This window comes from Rhinichthys klamathensis, unplaced genomic scaffold (genome assembly GCF_029890125.1).
Source record: "Rhinichthys klamathensis goyatoka isolate OS25496 unplaced genomic scaffold, OSU_Roscu_1.1 h1tg000111l_1, whole genome shotgun sequence".
Taxonomy (NCBI): Eukaryota; Metazoa; Chordata; class Actinopteri; order Cypriniformes; family Leuciscidae; genus Rhinichthys; species Rhinichthys klamathensis.
Window position 1 is genome coordinate 12,529,543 of NW_026606649.1, and position 22,865 is coordinate 12,552,407.

General features: G+C 36.9%; 1 protein-coding gene across 1 annotated transcript; it reads right to left on the reverse strand.

Annotated features, from left to right (window-relative positions):
* Positions 1 to 601: 601 nt before the first annotated feature.
* On the reverse strand, positions 602 to 22,372 carry col28a1a (collagen, type XXVIII, alpha 1a). Its single transcript, XM_056254525.1, has 35 exons — positions 22,217 to 22,372; positions 21,048 to 21,193; positions 17,491 to 18,056; positions 17,336 to 17,356; positions 16,413 to 16,472; positions 14,213 to 14,266; positions 13,856 to 13,900; positions 13,713 to 13,739; positions 13,452 to 13,496; positions 13,326 to 13,370; positions 11,671 to 11,724; positions 11,508 to 11,576; positions 10,588 to 10,656; positions 10,385 to 10,453; positions 9,461 to 9,529; positions 9,287 to 9,355; positions 9,099 to 9,167; positions 8,252 to 8,320; positions 7,858 to 7,929; positions 7,495 to 7,563; positions 5,913 to 5,984; positions 5,117 to 5,185; positions 4,813 to 4,881; positions 4,662 to 4,730; positions 4,508 to 4,576; positions 4,338 to 4,406; positions 4,191 to 4,259; positions 4,002 to 4,070; positions 3,824 to 3,904; positions 3,018 to 3,053; positions 2,893 to 2,929; positions 2,240 to 2,794; positions 2,008 to 2,162; positions 942 to 1,218; positions 602 to 813 (listed from the first exon to the last, which is right to left on the reverse strand). Exons 2-35 carry the CDS (start codon positions 21,166 to 21,168, stop codon positions 641 to 643), a joined length of 3,531 nt encoding a protein of 1,176 aa, XP_056110500.1. The 5' UTR covers positions 21,169 to 21,193; positions 22,217 to 22,372; the 3' UTR covers positions 602 to 640.
* Between the last annotated feature and the right edge of the window lie 493 nt (positions 22,373 to 22,865).

The following is a 22,865-nucleotide window of genomic DNA, read 5'->3' on the forward strand; positions in this document are numbered from 1 at the left end:
TTTTACTTTATACAGTTTAATGAGGGAGGGTCACTTTAGCAGAACTTTAGCTTCTTAACATTAGCTTTGAAGTTAACGTAATGTATTATTTAACGCATTTTTTTTTGTTTACAAAAATACTTTGCAGTTAAACAGTAATTGGTGGACTCCCTGCAGAATTGCCCGGTGATGACCACATATGATGACCCCAAATTATGTATATAAGCATATTTCATAATTATTTTAAAACAAAGGGGATTACCATCACCTCTTTTTTACCACTTTTTGGAAAAAGTAAGTTATAATTCACTAGTAAGTTGACGGAAATCACAATAAACAAAAATATTTACAATGCTGTATTTTTAAGGTTGCAACATACAGAAAATGATTATTTAAAATGAAGAAATTAATGATACTTTCAGTGCGACTAGGAAGAATATACATGTTATTCTCAAGAAAATGGAGCAGCACTAAGTCTAGTAAACAATAATTAAAGTAGTTGGTCCACAATCGGATCTACAGTCAGTGTAGGATTCCTTACTGTTCTCATAAAAGACATGTACTATGAAAATGCATAGTGCATGACTGCAAAGTTGACAGCTTAAAAAAAAAGAAAAATAAATCTACTGAATGAAGCCCTGTGCTTTATTGTGAATGTGTGTTATGTCTGCACACAAGCGCTTATACAAATGTCTTCTGTCACAAAGCGGTTGCTGTTGCCTTGGCAACCACCATACCAGAATTGTGCGCACGAGTTGGCCTCCGGGTCATAGTACCACATCACCCTGTACTCTCTACATGGCCCAGGGTCCAATCCCTGCCTACAGTCTACATCTGAAAAACAACAACAACATAGATCTGAAGTACTTGAACAAAATCTGGATTCAAACTAAATTTAAATGTGAATGCTCAAGAAGTGACCCAGGATGATAGATAATTGTGGTGTAAGCCAGTGCATTTACCTTTCACGAAGGCATCAGGCTGAGGGGGCGGTGCAGGTAGATTTCGTGGAGGAGGGCTGATTTCTGGAACATGCCGCCAGTTTATGGGCGTCTGGGGTCCTACTACTGAGATGGAGGACTGCTGTCTCATCTTATCTCCAGCTGGGGCCTCTGTCACCTTAGGGAGCTCATTGACAGATTCGTCAAAGGTATTCCAGTTTGTGTCAGTATTCGTGTCATAATATTCATCTGGTTGTTGAGGAGAAAGGGTGCTCTCAAACTCTGTTGGAAGTTCAGCCTGTGATAAAGAGAATTTTTCAGACTGTATGGCATGCGGCATTGTGGCAGCACAAACATAAGCTCTTTCCAGCAAAATATCACCTTCAGTTGGTGTTTACATTATGATTATCGATCATTTTATGTGCTACTTTTTCTCCATATCAATGTTTTTGTTATTTCTGTTCATATTTTATGATATTAACAGCATTTTGTGTCCAGATCTATTAATTTATTCAGAAATGCATGTAAATATAATGACATTTTATAAATTACTTTAGCGATGAGCAGGGCTTTAATTTCTTAGTATTCATAACTGATTAGATATTTGAAAAAAAAAGTTGTTCCTTTTTTATTTTGAAAAATAAATTTAAAAATGTTTTTGAAAATAATGATTAGGTGTAAGGAAAATATGTTATTACTTTTTTACTTGATGGTTACATCACGAAATCAACGTGACGTTTTTCTTGTTAAAAAAGTTTATATTTTAAGTGTATTTTTACGAAGCCCACACATCATTAAAAAAAAAAAAACTTAATCATGAGATTCATGACTTAATTCATGGCCACATTTCATTAATTAATTCCCTCATCTTAGGGAAATCGTGGCCATGATTTACCTAAAATATGGGAGCAAATCTTTAATTTGTGCTCAAAACATCTTTTTTTTTTTTTTTTTTTTTTCACATCATGTGCGGGGCTCTACCATTTTAATTTGACTGACAAGTTTAATATTTCTCTTTAAAAAACATTTTGCTCAATCTGTATAGTGTCTTCTTTTTACGGTGTTTTTCTGTAGTATGCAAAATGACCTCTTTGCCTACTGTGATGAAATAATCACTGGTGGAAGCTTCAGTTCCATCTGGAAGTGGATCAGGCCTAAATGGAGGGAATGTTTTGCCGTTTGGGGTGAAGAGCGTTCCATCATCACGCTCACAGATCTGACTTAGCAGTTTAATCTCCAGTGCTGAAAAATCGCAAAACCTTAGCATTAAAATATTTAGCCAAGTACACCATATTTAAAAGAAATACAGGAGTACGTACTGTGCAGTCTCATGAAGTCATCAATTAAGTAGACATACTCTTCATCAGGATCAGATGCCAAAATGTTCATCTCCTTCTTAAACTCTGCATACTGGGAGTCACTTCTGTTCATTATACCAATCACGAGGATTTCAATCCCAGCATCGTGAGCCTCTTCTGCAGCGTCTTTCAGGCTCACTGCATCGCGCTTGTCGGCCTGACCATCCGTCAACACGACTGCAACCTTTCTAACGCCGGGCCGAGCTGCTTGAAAGAGCTGAGTGGCCCGGTGGACGGCGCTGCCCGTGAAGGTGCCCTCGCCCAGGTACAGCATCCTGCGCACAGCAGTTTTGATGCCAGCCTGGTCAGACAGCTGTTGTAGACTCGCCACCACCTCGTCAACATGACTGTACTGCACCACCCCAACACGCGTAGCTTCTCGGCTCACGGACATGCGATCGATCAGAGCGTTCACGAAGTCCTTCACGACCTCAAAGTTCTCCGGACCCACACTCTCTGAGCTGTCGATGATAAAGACCAGCTCCAGAGGACCCGTCCGGCATTTCACACCACATCCTGAGAGAAAACGCAAAAAAAGTAAGAGCCTCCACCTAACACAGATTAAACAGCCTATATATAGTTTTGCAGTTTGAGTGGTAGGGATGGTTATATACCACATATTTCCCGGATTATTCTGATAACCTCTTCTCTCTGCGGGGGTGAAGTTCAATGTATGTTATTTATACAATATTTGTGAGTATCTGATGACAAAGTGTTTATGAAACATGTTTTGACTCACAGATAGGCCAGGATCTCCCTTCTCTCCTGGTTTTCCCTATACAATTTAAGTAGAATTTTATTAGTAACAGGGTATTTTCTGGATATTCTACATTATCTTGAAACATCTGCTTTAGGTAAATAGGAACTGAATTAAAGGTGGGCTACAATCTGTTGAGGTTACATTAGAGTAAATGTCCGGTCACGTTTAAAATTGTTTGGTGAATTTTAACGGATGAAATCCAGTCGGTTTAATAGAATTTTATGTGATGGTAAAAGAATTCCCCATGCAAATTCGGCAACGGATTCAAGTTCTTCACGCAGATTCGCAACAAAAAGCTTGGTTTTGGAAGTGACATCTGTGTGAGTAGTGCTTCATTCATCGCTACAATATGGACTTTTTTATTAATGTGACTGCACTTTAATAATGATAGTCATGATAGCGAATAACTAACAGATGAAATATAGCTGCAAGCCGAAGACAAACTGTCTTGATTACTTGATCACTGGTTTTTGTACTTGTAATGCCTCCAGGACTAGAATTGAAATTTTGAAACCGTGTTGTAGAACTCGGCTATACTCTGTCTTGAGTCTGTATGGTCTTGTTATGGACTTGGGAGCATTTGGACTTGTTCTTGACTCGAGCCCAAGTCCAGTCTTGAATACTACAACACTAGATATGTTTTGTGGTCTGTGGTCTCAACCTTGACTCTGACTCAACCTTCACAGGTCTCAGCCTGCACTTAGACTCAAATTAGCTGGTCTCAACTACAAGGCCGCCTAGTAAACCATGATATGAGCATTTGCTAACTGATAACTGGATATTACCTTGGTTCCTGATTGTCCAGGCACTCCATGTTCTCCTCTCTCTCCTTTTCTCCCACGCTCACCCACTAGGCCTCTGTCACCCTAAAACCATCAGACTTTGTTACATTGTCTTTTGAAGAGTACTATATTAACCATACTGACATACATCACAATCAGTCAGTGTTTGCCTTTCTAGTACCTTCTCTCCTGGCAGGCCATCACCTGGAGGCCCTCTTGGACCAGGGGGCCCTTGAAAACCAGAGTTTCCCTGTGATAACAAAATGTTTATTTAGAGTTCTAAGCTTTTGTATGATAAAGTTATGTTTTGCTTTATGTCCTAGTTGATAGAGCTACCGTATAATGAGGCCTGCAGGCCTTGGAGCCTTACCTTGGGACCCTGAATTCCCTCTCCTGTAGGGCCTGGAAGACCTGGAGCACCAGGCTGGCCAACTGCACCCTATAACAATCTCATAAGAATTAATCAACATAAAATGTGTATTGGCTCTACATACAGTATGTTCTAGTGATATTGAACCTTTGATCCCATCAGTCCAATTCCTGGGGGCCCTGAAGGGCCAGTTGCTCCGGGTGAGCCCCTGTCTCCCTGAAAACAACATCAATTTAGCAGAAACGCTTACTTTGCTCACTTTCTGAAAGATATAAAGTCAGCAATTGTTTATTTTAAAATTGCATAATGACCAATACCTTTGGACCAGGAATTCCTTGTCCTTCAGGTCCAACTTCACCCGGCAGCCCAGGCAACCCTGGAAACCCCTGAGAATATATCACATGTATAGATATTACTGCTTTTGTTTTCTGAAAGTCTTTTGTTTCTGTGTTGTTCATCTCCTTTACGCACCCGTGGTCCGGGGTAACCCTCCCCCTTCATTCCTAGTGGCCCCACTGGTCCTGGACTTCCTCTGTCACCCTGAAACATGCCAATGTAGATTTTATTAGAGAAAAAAAAAAAACTCCTATTAAACTATGTAATATGTATTTGTATCTATAACCTTAGGGCCTGTAGTCCCAACACCGGGCTCTCCAACAGGACCGGAGGGGCCTGCTGGTCCTGGCTCACCCTAACAATACATATGCAACCAACATAATGATGAAGAGCATGTACAGTATATACAATAATGTATAACATTAGGTAAGAATGCAAATAGCCAACCTTGTTGGCAAAAGCTATTTTCACTAGCTCCGCCCACCATTTCTCGGCTATTTACCTTTAGTACAAACAGGATATTACTTCTTTTTACACTTTGCGTGAATAGCATCTATCTCTATTTGCACTTTTGTGAGACATATACATACCTTTGAACCAGGCAATCCTCGACCCGGAGGTCCAGGTAACCCCATCATACCTAAACTCCCTGGTTCTCCCTATAAATGAAAAGGACATATTGTATTAATAGCAATCATTTTTAAAAATGGTAATAGTGTACTGTATATAAGGCATTGTGATCAGTGAACGATCATATTATAATTTATAAAGAGCAGGAGTGTTACTGCAATATTGAATATCAAGAAAGCATTTATGGAATATAATTATAGTTTAAAACAATATAGATACTTTTGAAGAAAAAAATAGTTGTATTAACAATAGCTAGGACACATTTCAGCAGTTAATTTGACAGCAGTTAATCTGACATTCAAAATGCAAAAACACTTCATTCATGTCTCAAATCAACTCATTCTTCCTTAACACTAGCAAGGGTTGTGCTAATTTTGTAGGTTTTGAAATAACAAATTAATTTAGACTGATGAGATAATATATTGAATCCAGCATGTCCTATAAGAGTTGTTGCTTTGTGCCTATTTCCAACGACTTTTTTAGTGACAAAGTCCAGGAAATACATTTTAGATTTGCAATATATTTTATTAGTTTATGGGTTTATGGATGAATATTCTCACAACCCAAGGCCGACTGTTAAATTATTGATTATGAGAAACCATAAAAGTGTACAACTAAACTCTAAAGACCATTTATGAACTCCTTAAAAGTCATCTGATCATGAAATATGACATTCCAAACCTCGAAACATAACAACCTGGGCATTAACCTCCACATTGCAAAATTAAATGTAAAGGGTAAATGTGTCCCACCCACCTTGGCCCCTGGGGGTCCCGCTGCTCCAGGGCTTCCTGGGAGACCCCGAGATCCTCTGTCACCTCTGTCCCCCTGTGGAGAGATTCATAAACACTATTTAGTGTGATTATGACAGTGACATTTTTCACTTCAATACATTCAAAGACAGTATTTGAGATTATTCAGCTTTTTGATCATAGACTAACTTTGAAATGGAGTTGAGTGGCATGATGTTATGCAGTATTTTATTTCAAACTCAAGCCTCATGAATACACATGTAAGATATTAAGATGTTATATTTTGCAAGAAAATGGAGGCTATTTTTAGGACTTGCGACAGCATATTTTAAGACATTTACTTTTGAGTTTTTTTGTAATTCTCATTATTCAAGGTTGATGTTAAGACAATGTTGATTCGCATCATTATTGCTGTGACAGTAAAAAAAAAAAAAAAAATCTAATACAGTGTTTTTTATTAAAATCTGCAAAAAGGCAGTAGAACAAATACTACCATACTAAAAAAATTAAGGAAACCGTAACATAAAATTACAAAAATAATAATATTACAATATTACATTTTTATGTTTTTGAAAAATTACTTATGCTCACAAATATTGTATTTATTTGATCCGAAATACAGTAAAAACAATAATATTTTGAAATAAGTTTACAATTTAAAATAACTGTTTTCTATTTGAATATATTTGAAAATGTAATTTATTCCTGTGATGCAAACCTGAATATTCAGCATCATTACTTCAATCTTCAGTGTCACATGATCCTTCAGAATTAATTTGAAAATGCTGATTTGCTGCTCCAGAAACATTTATTATAATAGGCCTAATCAATATCGAAAACAGTTGTGCCGTTTAATATTTTTGAGGAAACTGTGATACATTTTCATTTTCATGATTCTTTGATGAATAGAAGGGTCAAAAGAACAGCATTAATTTGAAACAAAAATATTTTGTAGCATTATAAATGTTTTTACTCACTTTCAATCTATTGAATACATCTCTTCTGAACAAAAGTATACATTTCGGTAACACTTTATTTTACAGTCATGTACTTACTGTAGTAAAAACAGTATATTATGCATAATTACATGCAACTAACCTTAAACCAAACCTTAATTCTAGCCCTTACATGTTGTTAATTAATATGATTTAGTACTTAAATGTGTAGTTACATTGTATCAGGGACACCTTAAAATAGTGTAACAAAAAGGCAAAACCTTACTGACCCCAAACTTTTGAATAGTAGAGTACTTTCTTTTGATAACAATGTGATATGCAATCTGGACTTGGCTGGTTTTGTGAGATTCAGCCCTAAACTAAATTATATAAAACATCCGGTGACAGATATCTTTCCACCAATTGAAATGGTTACAACCTGTGTTAAACTACTTTATTGTTCGCAGAGAATGAGACAATGTTTGCAAATGACAGAAAATATATTACATTGTTTCCCAAAAGGGCAAATATTGACTCCTGGACTCACTGAATGTATAACTCACTGTTTAACCATGAGAGATGCTTTTCAACTATAACTTAATCCGTATAATTGTGGTAAGTAAGAAACATTTTTAGAAAGAAACGTCATACCTTCTCACCGGGAATTCCTTTCCCAGGTGAGCCTTCTGGACCTCGTGCACCAGGCAAACCCATCTCACCCTAACATAATAAAGAAAAGACAGAAATGCCCGGGTGAGGAAACAATATAGGAAAGCAATGCATGTGTGCTTTATTGAAGCTTTCCTGTATTTGCTGTCAAATAAGAATGTGTTATAGTCACAGTGGCTCCAGAAATATGTAGACATTTAAGGCACACCTTAAAACTTATGACTTTATATGACATTCATTAATTGTTAAGGGTAGCTTAAGTGACGGTCCATTGGTTAATTTTTAAATGAAATAGTAACCATATTACAAGAAACCTGTGAGCCAGGATGTTGTGTTTCACTGTACCTTTGGACCCACAGAGCCATCTTCACCTGGGATGCCAGGAATGCCAGGTGCTCCATCTGGTCCTGGTTCACCCTTAATTCATGAAACAACTATATCACTATTACATAAAACATAGAGTATATTAAATACAGGTGAAACTCGAAAAATTAGAATATTGTGAAAAGGTTTTTTTATAAGCTGTAAGCCATAATCATCAAAATTACAACAAATAAAGGCTTGAAATATCTCACTTTGCATGTAATGAGTCTATATAATATATTAGTTTCACCTTTTAAGTTGAATTACTGAAATAAATGAACTTTTGCACGATATTCAAATTTTTCGAGTTTCACCTGTATATGGTCATATAGTTAATATTTAATTTGGTTTGTGAGGACATTAAAATTGTACATACTTTTGGTCCTGGTTCTCCTATTCCTCTCTCACCTTGTGGCCCAGATTCTCCTGGAAAGCCTTGATCTCCCTGGGAACATTTATACAATCACAAACACTGATAATCACACAAACCATTAATGGAATAATTCATCCCAAACGTTTTAAACAGTGTTATTGTAGTATTATTTATATACTATTGTTTTATTTGAATATTATGTTTTATATTTCTATATAGCTTTAATGAAAACTCATTTCAGTTTTAGTCATTTTAGTATTTACAGTGACATTTACAGTAATGTATTTACAACAAATTTACAGTATTTCAGTTAGTTGCCAAAGCGACATTTAAAACTTCCAATTTTTACATTTGTTTTTATATCTAATATTTATATTTTGTTTTATTTCATATTTATTTTAATTATTACAATTATTTTAATTAGTTTTACTGATTTGAAACCATATGACAGTGAGTTTCTTTTGAGAGTGAACCATCCCTTTAAAAGTCTTATTTACTGCATTATTTATGATCATAGAAATATAAAGATGTCTTGCATTCAATAACCGCATGCACGCATTGGGTTTCCATGTTTTGTGGGGACTTTCCATAGACATAATGATTTTATACTGTACAAACTGTATATTCTATCCCTAAACCTTTGCATAACAGAAAACTTTCTGAAAATAACTTTTTGAAATGACTTTCAAAAAACACTATTCTCTATGATTTATAAGCTGTTTTCCTAATGGGGACCAAAAAAATACCTCACACGGACAAGGATTTCCATCTTTGTGGGGACATTTTGTCCCCATAATGTAGGGTTTACTTGAACGAACCACACACACACACACACACACACACACTGCACCTTAGGGCCCACCATGCCCACTCCAGTGGGGCCTCTTGGTCCAGGTGGTCCAATGGGTCCCAGGTCTCCCTGCAGCCAGAGATGCCACATCAAAAAGTATTTTCAAATTGAATGCTGTACTATGATTTCCTATAAAACAATGTCGGCATTTGGGTGCAACCTATGGATAGATAAGAACTTTGCTTTACCTTTTCACCCTGGATCCCTACTCCTGGAAATCCCATCAGTCCAGGTAAACCCAGTTCCCCTGTGTTACCCTACAGAAGAAGGAAATAAGTACTTAGAGCAGTGTCTTATTGTTGGATCTGATTACACTCCACGACAGCATGTAATTTTTTTTTTTTTTTTATAATGTATTGTACCTTATCACCCTTGATGCTAAACCCAGGAGGTCCACGTACACCTTTAGGACCCTCAAATCCCCGGTCACCCTGAAAGCATCATTACATTATTCAGTACATAATTAGATGTCAATCACATGAGCAGCGCACTTTAGCATACTAGCATTTTTACATAGCAAAAATAGTACTTAAGGAAATGATACACTTTAAAGGAATATACCTGAGTGTGTTAATGTATGTAATGTTTTCAGACACTTAATTACATGTTAATTTAAAATTGAATGAAAATGTATTATAATTTAAATTTTTAATAAATGAAATTAGCTGAACTTTATAGGGTGCTTTTTTGACCCACTTATGTAATTTCATATTTATTTCTATTGTTATTGAAATATGGTTAAAGTGTACTGAATGTACTGACAAGCTAACTAAATATGCTAAAATATTATGGTAAACTAAAATATACAAGTATTTAAATATATTTTTAATTACACACTTATAATGTTTAGTACATACTTTAAATGTAAGTATAAATGAAGTTGCAATTCAGTCTTAACTTTAAATGAAATATCGAATAACAAACTAAACTAAATTATTATCAAATACTTCACATGGGCTTTAATATGTTAGTCAACACATCAAAACAAGTGTACTTCTTTAAAGCATGAAAAAAGATAATTAAAACATAATGAATAAAATGTACTTTAAAAAATTTAATTTGACATTATTCACTTTTTAATCCATTTTTAAAAAGTGCACTTAAATGTTTGAAGAAACAGTCATGAAAGTGTACTCTCTTTAGTACACTTAAGTGGCTTGCCTGTTTTTTTTATAAATGTAATTTTTTAAGATATAAAGTACACTTCAAGTGCACATTAAAAACAATTAAGCACACTTATTTTTCACAAGGGGAGGTAGATAGAGGTTTGTATTGTTAACTCTTGCCTTTGGCCCTGGTAAACCTTCTCCTGGAAACCCTTGGTTGCCTTGAACTCCTTGAGGTCCTGATTGGCCCTAACAAACAGATATGAAATATTAGCACATTATACTATACATACCCAGTGGATAAGATGCCCGATAGTTGCCTGTTGCAGAAAAACACATGACTGAGGATGTGTCTCCCTCTACTGCCGAATCACTTCACTCACAGGCATTCCTGGCTCCCCTATACCAACAGGCCCGGTGGGCCCAGGTCTGCCTTGGCTACCTTTTTCCCCCTTACAAAACACAAAGAGTTTACATGGATATGATTACATTATAATTATAATAAAAACTGCATACTGATACACTACTGTTCAAAAGTTTGGGGTGCGTACATTTCTTTAATGGTAAAGTTTCATATGCTCAACATAGCTGTACACTAAAAACAGTAATCTTGTAAAATATTATTAAAATATAAAATAACTATATATATGTGTGTGTGTGTGTGTGTGTGTGTGTGTGTGTGTGTGTGTGTGTGTGTGTGTGTGCGTGTGTGTGTGTGTGTGTGTGTGTGTGTGTGTGTGTGTGTGTGTGTGTGTGTGTGTAATATATTTTTGTGATGCAAAGCTGAATTTTCAGCATCATTACTCCAGTCTTCAGCATCACATGATCCTTCAGAAATCATTTTAATATGCTGTTTTGCTGCTCAAGAAACATTTCTTATTATTATCAAGTTATCAGTGGAAACCATGATACATTTTTTTTCAGGATTATTTGACAAATAGAAAGTTCAAAGAATATAATTCATTTGAAATTGAATATTTTTGTGACAACGTAAAGGTCTGTGCTGTCACATTTGATAAATTTAATGTATCCTTGCTGAAAAAAAAAAAATAGTACTGAACCCAAACTTATGAATGGAAGTGTATATAAAAGAAAACAGTTCTGTGGTGTGACAATTGTCTTGTTATCTCAATTATTCATAAAATACATAAACTGCATGCATGACAATTATAAATAAAAATGTAGCATGTCACTGCAGAACACGGATTGAAATGTTGTGTAACAAATGTTGTCTAACCAGATATTAAAATATGTTTGGCATTATCTTGAAATCAAAACTAATTAGCTAATCTAAAGTCATTACCTTTGCACCAGGAAACCCAACCCCTGGGTCCCCTGGATGTCCGGTGGGTCCGCTAGGTCCTCTCTCACCCTGGGAAAGATGTCACTGTCATTCCATGATCCATATCATTTTCATGTTTCCATTCATAATACCACATCATAATGGTGAGATGCAACATCCTTACTTTAGGTCCAACAGGGCCCTCAGGGCCAGAGTCACCAGGGTTGCCGCTCAGTCCCTGAAACAGGTAGACATTAATTTATTAGTCTATTATATTTTACACGCAAATCACATCTATGATCTATGAGCTAGTTGTACTGAAAGAGGGTGTCTATTTAAATATTGAAGGACTTTTACAGTGTACTAGACCTCTACCAAGCTATGCCATCAATTATAATGTGTTTTAACTGGACACATGACAGCCAGACACACCAGAGAATAGACTGTGTGGGAAACTGAAGCTCTCTAAATCTGAATCGGGTCAAAAAATGGAGGCTACAAACTGTCATCAAACCAAAACCACAAGGACAGAGATTGAAGTAGGAGGGCAGGAGATAGTAACCCCTGTCCCCATGCTAATCCAGAGGAACAAAGAAACCCGTCAGAGAGGAACAATGGCGTGTAGGCCTGGATTCACTTCTTTAGCTATGTTACATTAGTGTAAGAACAGCACTTGATCCCTCAATCACATTCCATAAGTGCAGGGAGGAGAGGCTATCTGACTGTGTGAGTGGGATCATTTCCTCACTGAGTTTGGGAGGTATGTTACTCTTCATTCATTACTGTAATTATATCAAATATTTAATAATTCAATTTAATAATTCAATTTAATAATAATTAATATTTATTTAATATTGGTAATATTTGATTCATTTATACTGTTTGTTTATTTTTTTTTATCAAAATATTTGATAAAATAGCAAATAGTACCTTTTTTGCACACACACACACACACACACACACTACCGTTCAAAAGTCTGGGATCGGTAAGATTTCTTAACAATTTTAAAAGAAGTCTCTTATGCTCACCAAGGCTGCATTTATTTGATCAAAAATAACATAAAAACAGGAATATTGTGAAATATTATTACAATTTAAAATAACCATTTTCTATTTGAATATATTTTAAAATGTAATTTATTCCTATGATGTCAAAGCTGAATTTTCAGCATCATTAATCCAATCATGATCATTCAGAAATCATTCTAATATTCTGATTTACTACTCAAGAGACATGTATTATTATTATCAATGTTGAAACATTTTTTTTAGGATTCTTTGACTAATAGAAAGTTTAAAAGAACAGCATTTATCTGAAATAGAAAGCTTTTGTAACATTATACAGTACCATTCAAAAGTTTGGGGTTAGTTAGAATATTATTTTTTTAAAGAAATTAATACTTTTATTCAGCAAGGATGCACTAAATTGATAAAAAAGTACAAACAATTATTATTTTACAAAAGCTTTCTATTTCAGATAAATGCTGTTCTTTTGAACTTTTTATTTATCAAAGAATCCTGAAAAAGAATTGTACACAACTGTTTTCAACATTGATAATAATAATAAATGTTTCTTGAGCAGCATATTAGAATAATTTCTGAAGGATCATGTGACACTGAAGATTGGAGTAATGATGCTGAAAATTCACCTTTGCCATCATTTAAAAAAATATATTAAAATTGAAAACAGTAATACAGTTGAACAGTAATAATATTTCTGTTTTTACTGTATTTTAGATCAAATAAATGCCGCCTTGGTGAACATAAGAGACTTATTTAAAAAAAATCGTACAAATCCCAACATTTTTAACACTATAAAAAGAGGATAAAAAAGGCAACCTGATCTCCTCGTTGTCCACGTGGTCCAGGAGGTCCGTCCTGGCCCTGTGGGAATGAAGGACAGGATCATCATGACAGATTGTGGGCCGCAGACCACAGATCAAGAGAATCATTTACAAAACGTACTTCATCTCCTTTCACCCCTGGGGTGCCACATTCTCCTTTTCCACCCTATACGGAGAGAGAGTGGAAGTTAATTTCATTATCATGTGTCTAATATCATCTATAACGCTTCATCCTCAGGCTGTCTTCTGTGACATAGTCTCCTGATGTTTTAAAAGCATCAGTCAGGATTAAACAGCTTTCATAATTTACTGACAAGCAGAATAGCTTCATGTTGTACAGTAAAATTACGGAATACACTGTCATTAAGTCAAATATACTAGCCTTTTCTCCTCTTGGTCCTGGTCTTCCCTGTAACAAAACAACAGACTTGATCGCTCAGAAACCAACCAATGAACATGCAAAAAAATATACATACTAATGTAATAATAAAAATATATACATAATAATATATGAGGATATAGTACCCTTATACCCTCTAATCCTGGACGTCCATTTAAACCTCCTTCCCCCTATGAATAAAAAGAGAAAACCCTAAAATCAGATTTGAGAACAATTCTTTACATGTTCTGAGGAAAATACAAGTGATTTTTGCCTGTGCACAACTCGCTTCCACAATTCCAGGGTGTAGTGGGTGGTCGCCAGGGTGTTGCTATGTTCTGACTGGTTGCTAGGTGGTAGTTTACCTCTGGTCTATACGTGTCATCTCTATTTTTTTATGTAATATATTTATATATAAAATAATTTTCCAATCAAAAATCACAACTCTGTTCATCTTAAGCGAACAAAAAATAACACAGAATTTGTATTCAAATTGTACTTACTTTAGATCCTTTAGGACCAGGAGGCCCATCAACTCCTGGATCGCCTGGTTTACCCTAATATTTACAAGAAGTTATAGAATGAGCAGGCAAAATAACTTCAAACATACATTTTAAATAGCATGGTTGAATGTTGAGCCGCAGCTCATTGGCTGCTGATGCAACAACAACCAATCAGCTGTGCTATGTATATAAATGACGTGATTGCTACCAAATGAGTTAAAGACCTATATAAGAATATTAAAACTATTAAAGACTAATAGCCTGCACCATCTAGTTTCAGGCCAAGAACTAGGTATTTACTGACAAGTGAAAGCTTTCCCATTTAAGTTCTGAGTCAGTGGATTTGACCTCCACATTAATTCTGCATAGATTTATGAGTGTTGATTTTGATGCAAAACTTTTTGTTTGTTTAACACTGCATAATCCCATGGGCCCTGTTGTTCAAAAAGTTTAATCTGGATCAGATTTATCTATATTTGGACATCAAAAGGTAGAAGAGTCAATGTCGGGTCACTTGAAGTGTTTTATTTGAAGAGAAAGTAAACAACAAACAAGCATCCCCTTTCATTTTCAATTTCCTTTAAACAATAAGACCTTTACTGTGGCACTAAAGGGATATGGTGATGGGAACAATTATATATTTTAATACTTTTGAGTTCTTTTGCAAAAGATTTGCGTTCTTCCAATAAACTGTGTCAATTTGCAAAGAACTCAAGTTTTGAGAGTGAAGTGAATGCAAAGTGTCTTGGGGGAAAGCAAACATTTTTCTTAACACAATCTTACTAAAAAGTTTTAAACAACACAAATTGACAATTTGCTGATCAATCAAAACCAAGATTGTATTTTGTGATCTAATCCAATTTCAGAATCCTTTTTTTCTTTTGAACGACCCATTTTCAAGGTTTGATCCAATCCAATAGCCGAAATCTGATTAGATTACTTTTGGACAACTGGGCCCTGGTCTTGATCCTAAACCCCCTGTGAAGCGTACACATATTTGAAAGCACAGAGGGGTCCTCTTGAATGCTCCAGCACCTGCTACACTTGCAGTGTGGGAAACACTTCCTACGCTTTCATGTACCGCCTCTCTGATCGTCCTGAATCCACCTGCTCTGCTCTGGCTGTAAACCAGGGCTTTCAGACTCAGAGCGATGGAGTTAACCGCTTCACATTGTTAGATCAAACACAGCTCAGAGAGAGGATTACTGCTGTTTAACAATTCTTCCTCAAACAATTCGAACTTTGTTTGTTCATGTGCATGGATCAGGCCAGGATCTACTGTAGTGTTTGAAACTGTCTTCCACATCATAGGTCTGATGTCTCCATTCAGAGTATTCAGAGACTGATTAGACAAAAAAAAAAAAAAAAAAATATTAAGCTGTTATTTTAGTATTATGGAGAGACTGTTGTAATTTCTGTTAATATTATTAAATAGTTGTTTTTCAAAAAAATTCTGCTTTCATTTGAATTTTAGTTTACTTTTTTAGTCATTTTGTTATGTTTTTGTGATTTTTATTATTTTTAAAAGTTTTAGTTTTGGTAATTTTAGTACTTCAAGTAAAACGAAATGGAAATGAGAAATGCTGTTGTTTTTGTAACTAGCTGAAAAAAAATAGTTTTGATATTTTATTTTATTTCAGTTAAAGTTTGCAGTATTTTATTTCGGTTTCACTTTATTTTGATGGTCACTTTAAGACATTCTGTTGGCTACAAGTAACGTTGCACCTACTGTACATGTCTAATAACTCATTAGAGTATTAGTAGACTGGTAGGGTTAGGGTTAGAATAAGTTGACATGTAGTTGCAAAGTTTCTTATAGTCAGTAGAATGTCTGTTGGAGGACCATCACAATAAAGTGTTTGCAGATATGAAGCAGGCAGTCTACTAATACTTTAATGAGAGTTTAATAAGTTGACATGTTGTTGCAAAGTTACTTAGTTAAACAGAATTTTCAAAAGAGACCATCACAATAAAGTGTTACCTTTATTTCAAGAATCAAACGTTTTTATGGTTTTAGTTATAGTTAACTGTAATGACCCTGGCTGTAATGTTTAAGAGCCAATGACAGATTAATCATGTTGGTACTTTTGTGATTATGAACATCTACAATTATTTCCTATTTTATCAATCTGCAGAGAAAGCTGGATATGATATGATGAGAATTGACTGGGCTGTCAAACTGATTTAGATATGAACTCACTGGTTTTCCAGGAGGACCTCTCTTTCCTTTATCACACAGACAGGATTTGGGCTGAGGACACTGTAACAGAGAAATAAGCCATTAGAGATAAGTGATACAGCATGCCATATTATGTGGAATCGCAGTGTTTACTACTTTTTATTTTATTTTATTTTTGTCATGTGTATGATTGTCGTGATCCAAACACTGACACCGAAATAACAAATTCTTTAATGAACACGAAAGATACACGACAAAGGGCATAGCCAAACAGGGAATATAACAAGGCTCGGGATAATACGTAACTATAGAAACAAACAAGGATTTAATCATAAGCCTATAGGAAATCGAAACTAAACACAGCAGGGAAACAGAAACCAAGGAAAACAAAACAGAATATCACAATAAGAGTCCATAGAACCAAACATAACCGTAACTATTTTATTTTATTTTAAATAGGCCATTTTATGACCTTTTACAAGGTCCTGATTTTGTTTTTGGGGTCTCGAATAGGATTTCATGGTTGAATGTTCAAAAAAACATTATTTTTCACATATTTTACATTAATGCAACATCTCCCTTCCTAGTCTGTAAGTAAAGCTCTATTTAGTTTCTGTCTCTATGAAGCTCCTTCTTCGAACATGTTTCGGAATTGCCCTATTTTGCGTATGCCTTGGGCGGGAATTATTTAAATTAGGAAAATTGTCAAGTGTACATTCTAGGAAGAAAAAACTCCCTTTGAAGTGGACTTTGTGCTTTGCAGTTTTGCAGACATTTATAAATACTTACATTTATCAACAACATTTATGTAATAAGTAGGATAATGTACAGTTAGCTGGTCATTATAGTAAAATGACTGTTATCCATCACATATCAGTTTGAAAAACAGAGAAACTGTTGAAAAACTGAGTATTTGAATATTTTTATGAGATAACTGTACTTACAACTGTGTTCGCAAGTTCACTCTGTAAAAGAGAAAAGAGAGCATTGTAGACTGATGTTCTGGGTACATGTCCTGTTAGCTTGGAGGAAATGCATCCTAACCATCTCTTATGCCTTCGAGGTCCTACTCCAAACATGTCCTACTCCAAACACTCACCAGTTCCCTGAAGAGCTTTTCATCTAGCTGTGGGTCAGTGAGGCTGAACAGGTGCTGCTGAGGCGGTGCGCTGGCGATGGACCTCAGTCTACCGTTGTCTTGCTCGTCTCGTGTGGATCCCGACAGCCCAATGACAAACATACGGATGTTGTTGATCTTTGCATCTGCAGCTGCAGTCCCAGCACTGGGGCTGCGCGGGTGGTCAATCCCATCCGTCAACAGAAGCACTGCTCTTAAGCTGCTGGCCGCTGTCTCTCGGACGAAGAGCTGAGTGGCGTTTGAGATGGCATAAGCTGAGAAGGTGCCTTGGCCGATGTAGGTCATAGCATCCACTCGGCTTTGGAACACATCTATGTCCTGCCAGTCCCGGAAGTTGTGCTCCACTAAGACGTTGCTGCTGTACTGCAGGACGGCGATTCTCACCCGCATACGCCAGCCGGGCACCTGCATCTGCATCAGCCTGGTGCTGAAGCGCAACACGAAATCCCTCTGCCTCTCAAACAGAAGTATTGTAGCTTTCTCTGAACTGTCCACCAAAAAGGCCAACTCCACTGGACAGAACAGAGCTGCAGAAAAATAAAACAACAGCTTTTTTAAATTTTATTTTTTACAATTTCTAGGACACATTTCTCAATATTTTGGTCTTTCTCAAAATTACACTTTTTCTAGTTCTCCTAATTAACTTTTAGTTTTGTACAGAAGTTTATTTGATGTCCAAAATGCACCAAAACTTTCAAAACACTTCATGCATGTCTTAAATCAACTCATACTAACAAGTAGTTTTCACCCAACAAACACACTAAAAAAAAAACAATGACCTTAAAAACACTACAGTTTTTTCTGAGATGCTTTGGTGCATTTCTCAGATCACAACTAATTCTCAAAACTACCTGTTCAACTTCCACATCATCTAGTCACTTGTGCAAATCATAAAAGCAATTTTTCATTATTTTGATCAAATTGTCAATGCTTTACTACATTCATGCAATTGATTATGTACAATTATCTGCTGTTTCCTACATTATCAATTGCTCATGTTGATCAGAATATACTATTCTGGCTCTTTGTTGCATAGTCTTACCCCCAAAACCTCTAGGAATTAGTTCACTGCATAAATTATTAAAAGCAAAATGGTTGAACTTGTCATAATCTGTCAAGCATTATTTTCTATACATTTCTATTAAACTCTTCTGTAAATGTGTCCTGTATTGATAAATTGCACAGGTAAATCTTAAATCTCACTATAAATTGGGAATGTAAAGCATTAAATCAACCAATGATCAACAGCTCAGGGGTGCATCTCATGAACCTTCGATTGGCAAGAATATATAAAGCACAACACAGTGTTACAATTTCTGACAATGGAAAAAGAAACCAACAACAACAAGGAAACAAACAGGGTCAACAGCCAGGAAGAACATGAGTAAGGACGCATGGTGAAAGGGTTTGGAGACTATAATTTATTGTCAGATCAACAGAAAATAGTAACTGTGAATCCTGTTACAGTACCACATACAGCAATGCATTTGTACTGTTGAAAGTATTATTTGCCATACAAAAAAAGTGCAGCCTTCTGTCACAGTTGGTTGCAGAAAGGAAGAGAAGTTGAGGCAGGATCTATGTGCAGCAGTCATGAGCCCAAATGACTGAGGTGAAGCCGGGAGAGGTGTAGACCCATGTGGAGTCTGGTGTACGGAGGGACTGGGCGACACTGGAACGACCAGGAGGCCAAGGTGGAGCAGCGGTGACGAGCAGCCGAGGTGAAGCCAGGGTGTCGACTGAGCCAGTGGGAGAGAGGATTGAGGAGGAGCCAGAGGAAAGAAGGAATCCAACGGAGCCGAAGCAAAGATGAGGCAGGATGAGGCGCAGTCGTTGGCCCTGAAGTCTGTGGTGGAGGCAGAGCGATGACTGACCAAGGTGGAGTCGGAGTGGCAAGGGAGCTGGTGTAGCCAAGGGAGCAAGAAACCTAGGTGGAGCTGACTTGTCGATGGGCCGAGGTGGAGTAACTGGCTCGGAGGCCCGAGGTGGAGCCAGAGGAACAACACACCAAGGCTGTGGACCAGGAAGCCCAAGGCGGATCCAAGCAGCTTGGCAGAGCCACTGAAGAAGGGTCTGAAGGGAGCCAGCTGAGGCAGGGCTGAGGAATTTAATGGAGTAGTCAGAGGAGGAGGGAGTGGGAGGCTGGGCGGGACCAGTGGCGACGAAGGAGACTTGGAGCTGGGTCTAATTAGCTGCAACGAAGGAGATTTGGAGCTGGGCGGAACCAGTGGTGACAAAAAAGACTTGGAGCTGGGCAGGTCCAGCAGTGACAAAGAAGACTGGCAACTGGAAAGGATTAGGGGAGACCGTTATTTTGGACACCGATATAATTCAGATCATCATACCGTTTAGGAGGGTCTGGGCTCAGATCACCCTCAGTGGCAGAAGTATGGGCATGGCTCCACTCCATGCCCTCCACTCCATGCCCTCGAACTCCGCTAAAACACCTTCAGCTCACCCTCAGTGGCAGAAGTATGGGCAGGGCTCAAATCCATGCCCTCGAACTCCACTAAAACACCTTCTGGGATTGACATTGGTGCCTTCTCTCACCCCTGGTCAGACTTTGGGGAAGGCTCCAGCACCGGGATGGAAGTGGCACCAGGCTCTGGCTCCGTGCCTCAGGCTCAGGGTCAGTGTTAGGCTTGACAAGGGGCTGAATGGGATCTGGAGCTTTTACTTCTTCCTCCTCAACCACTGTCCAGGAGGAACCAGAGTGGAATAACACTCACTCAATGTATTCACAAAAAATCCCCCGAGGACCATCTCCAGGCAAGCATGCTTTAGTTTGACTGTTTAGACCAGCTCTAAGAAACACACACAGGGGAGGAATCAGGATGATGCACCAAGGGCACCAGTTATGAAAAAAAAGTTTCTTGTGTGGTCCTCAAGGGTGCTGTCCTCCTGGCTTAGGAGGAGAATCTGAACTGCTGGTAGATCCATATGTAGGACTGTTCTTCTGTCACAGTTAGTTGCAGGAAGGAAAAGAAGTTGAGACAGGATCTATACACAGCAGTCATTTTATTAAACAATAAAACAAAACAAAAAACATGCAGGAGCACAGGAGAAATCTGGAACACAGGAGAATAACATCCAACTAAAAATAAATGAGTATTTAAGTAATTAAAGGGCTGAACAAGGAACAGTTGAATCAAATCAGTCAAACAATGAGTGATTGTGACAACAAAAGAGAACATTCTAGAAACATTGGAAAAAGAAAGGAAACACAGAAAACACAGAAAAGTTACAAGCCAGGAAAACCGAAGTGAGAAAATAATGTAATTTGAAAGATGTAGTCATTGAATGCATTTTGTGCCAAAGCAATGTAAAATTATCCACAGTTTAGCACACATAGACTGCTGTTGTGCTCACTGTGTGAAGAGTTTTGAAAAAGTAACCAAAGTATTGAGAAATTGGTTCAAGCAATTGTAAAAAAAAAAAAAAAAAAAAAATTCTCTGAAAAACATTAGAGAGGTTTGGGTAGACAGACAGACAGACAGGCAGACAGACAGATTACTTACTTTTGACTTCATTTTGGTTGACAGTGTTGTCAGGCTTCTGTCTGTTCTTTCTTCTGTTCTTGCTACTAGCACTACAGGACAGTATCAGCAGCAGGAGACACAACATCACAACACACTGCATCCTTCCTGCTTTTCACACCGTCACACTACAAATGAATCGTATTATACATTTCATATTTAGTTTTGAAAACATGTCTCTAAAATAATGCATTAATTTTTGACATCCTAAGTACATCCTGACAGATCCTTAATAACAGCATTGCAGAAACATAAAAAACATTATACATGTTAATACAATTGTGTTTGGCAACCAACTGTGGGCAGTATATCCATTAATAAATGCAAAATAAAACGTTCATAAAAACAGTTACCCGGTACTGCGTTACAGTATTTTTTACCACAGTAAAAAAAAATTAGGCAATAAGCAATCCTTATCTGTGGTAAAAAAAATCCCTGTAATTAATTGCCCTAATTAGATTTTTTCTTTAATAATCAATGTTTCTTTATTCCTGGGAAACATGTTTTCAAGCCATCTCCACTCCAATTTGTATGCAGTTTACTGCAATGATTAATAGTGTAATTAGATTTTAAGTCAAACAATTAAACTGATCATTACACTTGTACACCTGGCCCAAAGTTCCGCATCTGAAAATCGGAATCTTGACAATAGAAATTATGAGGGTCAGGAAGAGCAATATACTATGAACTACCCTGAGGCAGTCATGCACGTGGCCTGTCAATTTTAGCCCTCAAGGTGCTACAAAATCACTTCACTGCGGTACAGTGTGACACAAGCATGCTGCTACTATTCCAGTGAATTTTACTGAGGAAACTTTACATTTTTATGATGGTGATGTTCTTTTTTCCACAAGTAAATGCACATTGTATCCCTTTTTTAGGTGAAAGTTTTTTAAACCCCTTCTGTGCTGCTACAAATAAAACATATAATATAATATAATATAATATAATATAATATTACAAATAATATCATATTTAACACATCAATTATTTTACTCTCTGTATCATGAAGATCTGGACTTATTCATATCAATAGCCGTAACACAAAGGAAATCTTTTCAATTTGTAGACTCTCTACTTTCTTGTGTCCAACAAAATAAGAAAAATAGTATGGAAATTAACAGTAGGAATCAATTATGGTGGTTCCTTACCTAAATATTTACTGCTGTACTGTCTGTCTCCTTTATAATCCAGTCATCCAGTTAATCATTCATGTCCAGTTACATCCTCATCGTGTGTGATATCTCCGTATGAAAGAGCTAGAGGCAGAATAGGCAAAGTTTCATTGAGGCCAGGCATATATTCTGTGAATAATGCAGTAATACCCTCTCTGTACACTCACTCTGTGCTCAGTGTGCCAGTATCCTGACAGTAACCGGCTCACTGCTCTGGGACTCATAGAGTTAAACCCCCTTTTGCCAGTGGATTGGGAGGGCGATTATTCTGACAGGCTTGATTCCTGTATTCCTGTCAAACATTTTATGGGTGTCTTTATCAGCCATTAGCTCACAGATGTAGTGTAAAAAGTCACTGGAAAAATAAACAAGACTGCCTTCAGTTAAATTCTACTAATATAACAATTGCTTGCGCTCTAACTTTAATACAACTATCATGGGCAGATGGCAGAAGAAAATCCTTTGAGAAATATGCAGGTCTAAACTGGATTTCTATCAGTATCCTCAAGCTAAAAAATCATCTCGGTTACGTATGTAACCCTAGTTCCATTATAGGGACGAGACGCTGCGCCAAACACTGTGGGAACGCCCCTGCGTTGTGCGTCATGAAGCACGTATGGAATCA

Excerpts from the sequence above, each read along its gene's own strand:
- col28a1a (XM_056254525.1), bottom strand. The coding sequence starts at position 21,168 with ATGCAGTGTGTTGTGATGTTGTGTCTCCTGCTGCTGATACTGTCCTGT. Across the intron at positions 4,071-4,190 it reads AGGGAATTCAGGGTCCCAAG|GGAAACTCTGGTTTTCAAGG; the intron begins GTAAGGCTCCAA and ends TTGTTATCACAG. Across the intron at positions 3,905-4,001 it reads ATGGCCTGCCAGGAGAGAAG|GGTGACAGAGGCCTAGTGGG; the intron begins GTACTAGAAAGG and ends TGATGGTTTTAG.